General features: G+C 38.6%; 1 protein-coding gene across 1 annotated transcript; it reads right to left on the bottom strand.

Moving 5' to 3' along the window:
* Positions 1-4,140: 4,140 nt before the first annotated feature.
* On the bottom strand, positions 4,141-5,007 carry LOC112708830 (uncharacterized). Its single transcript, XM_025760760.1, has 4 exons — positions 4,910-5,007; positions 4,757-4,838; positions 4,649-4,672; positions 4,141-4,542 (listed from the first exon to the last, which is right to left on the bottom strand). The coding sequence occupies exons 1-4, from the start codon at positions 5,005-5,007 to the stop codon at positions 4,141-4,143; spliced, it is 606 nt and encodes a 201-aa protein (XP_025616545.1).
* Between the last annotated feature and the right edge of the window lie 1,433 nt (positions 5,008-6,440).

Consider the following 6,440-nt stretch of genomic DNA (forward strand, 5'->3'; position numbering starts at 1 on the left):
CTTTACCCCTCCATTTCAAAATACGTGTTGCTTTTTTGGTATGCAGTGACGGATCCAAAAAATTTTGAGCGGAAGCAAATATATATATACTAAAATAAATTTTGTTAAACATTATTAATTATATGAACACTATGATGCACGGACACTGACACGGACACGGAACACGACACGGGACACGCCGATACGCGAATTTTAAAATTTTACGTGACACGGGGACACACATACATATAAAGTATAAAGTATTTTTAGATAAATTGTAATGATGTTTTGATATTTTATTGATATTAAAATATAAATTAAAATTTTTAACTATTTTTAATGTCTTATTTTAATTATATCAAGTATTTAAAATATTTTTTGTTTTAAAAAATAATAATATATATTATATCTAAATTTATTTTAAGAATATATGTTAAGAATAAGACTGGATATGCTGACACGTGATGGTATTTAGGTGTGTCCAGGCATGTCGGGAGAAGAATTTTTTATTTTTCATTAAGACACGGTTGGATAGAGCAAACACGAGTGTCAGACGAGTGTCGGTGAGCATTGTGTTCGAAATGTGTCCGACACGCGGACACGGCAACTCAGCGAAGTGTTCAAGCTTCATATATTATGAAGATATAAAAATTAAAAAAAGTTAGTAAACACTTTTATTCTTAAAATATTATTCATTATATATAATTTATAAAAAATATTTTTTATTTCTAAAATTTAAACTTAAAATATTTTAATTAAATTATAGATAGCTTATTATCCTAACTATTTTTTTATACGCATTTAATAATAAAAGACGTAATGAATTAGCACATTAGTGCCTAATGATACACTAGTGGTAACACCCTACCACACAAAACTTTACAATTAAGCCGTAAAACAAAGGCGGTGTGGTATTACAACCTCTAAAACAAAATATATACATAATAGTATCTGAAAAAGAGTAATATACGAAGAGCCTTGGAAAACAGGTAAAATAAAATCACAAAATAAAAAGCGCATCGCTTAGAAAACGAGATTACTTGCGTGCTAAGAAACCTAGATATCATATGTGTAACTAAGTAGAAAACGGGAATGAAGGGTCAAAAGTACAGAATAACAAGCTCCTAACTCAGCCTGCGAAGCTAAGGCTGGCCGGAGAATATTTACATATATATACATATCTCGAAAACGCAAAATACATAGCTGAAAACTTAACTCTCCTTAAACCTCTAGAAGGGACAAAATAAACAAGTTTCTTGGAGAGAAAGCTAAGTACATATATATAAAGCTGTACATCAAAATAAACCTAGAGACTACTCCGCTTCAGAAGTCCAGATGCCTAGCGAGGAGACTCTTGACCTGCATCTGAAAACAATAACACAGTATGGGGTGAGAATCGCATGTTCTCAGCATGGTAAAGGTGCCTCGCACATAATACATAAATAAGGTCCTGGGAATGCCAGAGACAATCCTAGAACACCGACACTCAAATTATAAAACTTAAGTTACTAAACAGAAACCACAACAGGGGTAGGTATTCTAAGGAATTCCAAACTCAACTTAATCCTAACTGTAACACTAAACCAATCCACCTTTCGTCCGTTCTGCCATCGCCAATGTTATTTCATAGACAGTCAAGCAGATAAAGACAAACACAAGTAGAGTAAGAGTTCTGCAGTTAATAGTTATACATTTAGCATGGCAAATACATTTAGGCACACCCAGTTAATGCACAACAAATAAATCAAGCAATATGCATATGATTCATGCCTTTCTTATGGCTGATGAGGCTCATCTGTCGGTTATCATGCCAACCCGACAAGTTTGGTTTGCTAAACCATAGACTATCCCCGACGGCCGACGCGCATCCCCAAGAGTCCATGTATAGATTTTTCTCAAATATATATATATATATATATATATATATATATATATATATATATATATATATATATATATATATATATAATTGCTCAATGGGGGTTAACCTTCACGAGAATTTAGAGTACCCGGTCACATCTTACATCGTAGGGCCAATAGAGTATTGAGTGTCAACCTGGAACACATGGGGGCAAGCCACAGTACTTTATCCAGAGAAACTCGTATCTCAGATCAATTAAGTATATAAAGCCACAATAATATTCATAACTATTATAATCTTTGCAAAATCATGTCATACATGCCGCAATGTCATATATACTCCAATTATACTCATTTCCGTATTTATTTAATCACTTTTCCTACTTTACTTCACCATCAAGTTATCTCAATTTTCTATCTCCATCCTAATACTTGACCTCATACTATGATTTGAGACTAAAGGGATGAAAATAGAGGTTTAGAAGTTTAAAATTTGGTTTAAAAACTCAAAATCTAATTTTGCAAAAAATAGGGTCACGCGTACGCGTGGACTCTGCGCACGCGTGGGCCACGCGTACGCGTCGGTACACATTTTGGCCAAGACGCGTACGCATCCCCTGATTACGAGTACACTTATGCGCTAGGCAGAAGCGCATGTTTGCGTATGAGAAACTTGCGTATGCATAAACTCCAAGTCATGCGCACGCGTCGGCCACGCGTATGCGTGGGCGTGCAAATTTAGCCCATGACGCGCACGCATAGACTCGTACGCGCACGCATACGTGGGAGACAGAAGCTTCCATATGCGAAGGGCATTACGCATACACAAAAATCTCATGTCACGCGTACGCGTGGGCATACGTGTTACCAAAAATTTTATTAAGTCTGAAACCTACAGATTCACCATTTTAAACCTCAAACTTCCGACGCGCATAACTTTTTTGTTTTAAATCATTTTTCCTTCCTTCCTCGAACGGCGTAAACTTCACAGACCCAATTTTTATACGAAATAAGTTTGAAATCATTTGGAGGTCCGGAAGCTAAGTTATGGGTCGCCGAAGTTTGGCCAAAAACCAAATTTCACAAAAACCTCAAAACTCATTTTCTCTTTAAAACTCTTTCCAACCCAACTCATCATACGTATAATCACCAATATAACACACTTTTGACAATATCACAATAATCTTTACAATCCTATCATTTCTCAATTCAATAACACCTTACTTCAACCTAAACTTCACAAGTTTATCAACAAACATCAACATACCAACCTATATATACATATTGCCATGATCACAAGTTCTTCAAACATCATCACATCATCATTCATCATTCCAATCCCAACAAAACCAAGTGAACACCACACATTCTCAAACCATATCATTATTACGAAACATCCAATACACATAATCATTCCAGCTTATCTTATGATTTTCTAGCCTAAGTTTTCACACGACATTATATATTATATACGCGAAACCTAAACCATACCTTGGCCGATTTCTACGTACTAACCAAAGCAATCCACAAGGCAAAAGGGGCAATGCTTCAATCACCAAGATTCAACCCTAACTCCACCAAGCTCTCAAATTAAGCTTCCAATGATTCCAAGGTCTCCATATCATACATTCATACACCTAACACATATATATACATACATATACCCAACAATTTAATATCCAACATAATCCAAACAAGAAATAACTAGAGTTTAGGACTCTCACCGTGCCCACGGACTAAACGAACTAAATCCGTCAAGCTCCATAAGCTAAATTGAACCTAGAGTATCAAATTAAACAAAATCTCAACATGGGTTCTCTTTAATTTCGAAAATTAAGGGATACAGAGGCTAAGGTGAGATTGAAGCTTACCTATGAAATTAATCCGATAGAATTGTAGAGCTCGATGCGGTGGACGCGTGGCCGCAAACAGTGCGGCGATTGGTGGATTGATGTTGTGGTGAGGGTTTGGAAGCTCTCCTTTCCCCTTGGCTGTTTAGCGTGCTTCTTTGCTGAACGGGGAAGGAGATGAGCTTCTGCCCATTTAAGTGATGGGTTCAGTTGGGCTCACGGGCCTGGTTTGGGCCTGGTCCAACCAGTTCGGCCCGTCCGGCCCAATCTTGGGCCAAATTTTTCGAAATTAGTGTCAAAATTCTCGTTTTAAAGAGTTCTATCCTATTTTAATATATGATTTTCATTTCTAATTTTCCTTATTAACAATTTACTGACTAATTATTTACTAATTTTAGCGGGGTTTACATCCTTCCCACCTAATTAAGAATCTTGTCTTCAAAATTTAGATTCAGTTACCTGAAAAAAGGTGTGGGTAGTCCTTCTGCATATCTGACTCAAGCTCCCAAGTATGCTCTTCAATACCAGCCCGACTCCAAGCTACTTTCACTAAAGAGACATCCTTTCCACGTAATCGCTTGATACTAGTGTCATCAATCCTAACCGGAGTTACTGGTATTGTCAAATCTTCCCTCACTTGAACCGATTCTGGTTCCAGAATGTGACTTGCATCAGGGGTGTATTTACAAAGCTGCGACACGTGAAACACGTCGTGCAGGTTCGAAAGATGCGGCGGATTTAGTTTCTTAGTCTTAATGGCTCTTCCCACTCCGGTGGTTGGAGTAACTTTCAGAAAGACGTGTTCTCCTTCCTCAAACTTCAAATGCTTCCGCTTTTGATCAGCATAGCTCTTCTAACGATTTTGAGCTATAAGCATTCGACTACGGATCTTCTTTATCTGCTCCGTGGTCTCAGCTATCATCTCAGGCCTTAACAAGCTCCTTTCCCCAACTTCATACCAGCATAGCGGAGATTGGCATTTTCTACCATACAAAGCTTCATACGGAGCCATTCCAATACTCGCATGGTAGCTGTTGTTATAAGCAACCTCCACTAGGGGCATATACCGATCCCAGCTCGCTAGCTGGTCCAAAACACCAGCTCTCAGCATATCCTCCAAAGTTTGGCTTGTTCTTTCTAACTGGCCATCTGTTTGAAGGTGATATGCAGTGCTTAGACTCAATTGAGTGCCAAATGCTCACTGAAAGGCTCCCCAGAACCTTGATGTGAATCGAGGATCCCTGTCGGATATAATGGTGGAAGGTACGCTATGTAACCTCACAATTTCCTTAATGTATAGTCGTGCTAACACCTCCATCGTGCAACTTATCCGAATGGGGAGAAAGTGAGCCGACTTGGTCAGTCAATCCACAACCACCCAAATGGCATCATAACCCGTTCGAGTTCTTGGTAAACCCAACACGAAGTCCATTGCAATACTCTCCTATTCCTACTGTGGAATCTCCAAAGACTGAAGGGTTCCTGATGGTATTTGATGCTCAATTTTAACCTTCTGGCAAGTTAAACACTTGGAAACGTGCAATGCCACATCATTTTTCATCCCTGGCCACTAGAACATCGTCTTCAGATCATGATAGATCTTGGTGCTTCCCGGATGGATTGAGAATCCACTCTTGTGAGCTTCCTTCAAGATGCTTTGTTGCAATTCTCTGATATCTGGCACAATAATCCGGTCCTTGAACCTCCATAAACTATCCTTATCTTCTGACATGCTCCATCATTTCCCTTGCTCAATCACCGGCAAAATCTTATACAATTTTTTGTCATTCTGATGAGCCTTTAGGAGTTCAGCTTTGAAATCACCTAAAATCTGTAGTTGACTTACTCTGACTCCCAATTTTAACCCTTGGAATGCTTTTAGTAACTCTTCCTCTTGCAGCATCATCCAAGCAGCACATAGAGACTTTCGACTCAAGGCATCTGCCACAACATTCGCCTTTCCAAGATGGTAGTTCAACTCAAAGTCATAGTCTTTCAGAAGCTTCGTCCACCTCCTCTGACGCATATTTAACTCTTTCTGCTCAAAGAGGTACTTTAAGCTCTTGTGATATGAGAAAACTTAAAACTTAACGCCGTAGAGATAGTGTCTTCAGATCTTCAGGGCAAACACTATAACAGCGAGTTCTAAGTCATGAGTTGGATATTTTATCTCATGCGGCCTTAACTGCCGTGAGGCATATGCAACAACTTTATGGTGCTGCATCAGCACGCACCCCAAGCCCTTCAGGGATGCATCGTAGTATACTTCGAACGGCTCGCTTGGCTCAGGCAGTACTAGTATAGGTGCAGTGGTCAAACTCTGTTTCAATGCTAGAAAACTCTCCTCGCACTCAGGAGTCCAAACAAAAAGTACAACCTTTCTAGTCAGCTTGGTTAAAGGTAAAGCAAGTTGTGAAAACCCCTTAATGAATCTTCGATAATAACCCTCCAAACCTAGGAAACTTCTGATCTTCGTCATTGAAGTTGGTCGATCCCAATTCATCTTTGCTTCAACCTTAGTAGGATTTACTGCTATTCTCTGCTTGCTCACCACGTGGCAAAGAAACTTCACTTCAGTTTTCCAGAACTCACACTTAGATAGCTTAGCATACAACTTCCTATCTTTCAAGATTTGCAGCACAGTCCGTAAGTGAGATGCATGCTCATCTTCTGTCTTAGAGTAAATAAGAATGTCATTAATGAATACGACAACAAACTTATCCAGATACAGATGAAAAATTCTATTCATGT

This window comes from Arachis hypogaea, chromosome 9 (genome assembly GCF_003086295.3).
Source record: "Arachis hypogaea cultivar Tifrunner chromosome 9, arahy.Tifrunner.gnm2.J5K5, whole genome shotgun sequence".
Taxonomy (NCBI): Eukaryota; Viridiplantae; Streptophyta; class Magnoliopsida; order Fabales; family Fabaceae; genus Arachis; species Arachis hypogaea.

Bases quoted from the DNA above. Each gene is read 5' to 3' on its own strand.
- LOC112708830 (XM_025760760.1), bottom strand. From the start codon at position 5,007: ATGGAGGTGTTAGCACGACTATACATTAAGGAAATTGTGAGGTTACAT. The intron at 4,839-4,909 runs GTTCTGGGGAGC...ACCTTCAAACAG, and splicing joins GATCCTCGATTCACATCAAG to ATGGCCAGTTAGAAAGAACA. The intron at 4,673-4,756 runs GTATATGCCCCT...TTTGTATGGTAG, and splicing joins CAGCTAGCGAGCTGGGATCG to AAAATGCCAATCTCCGCTAT.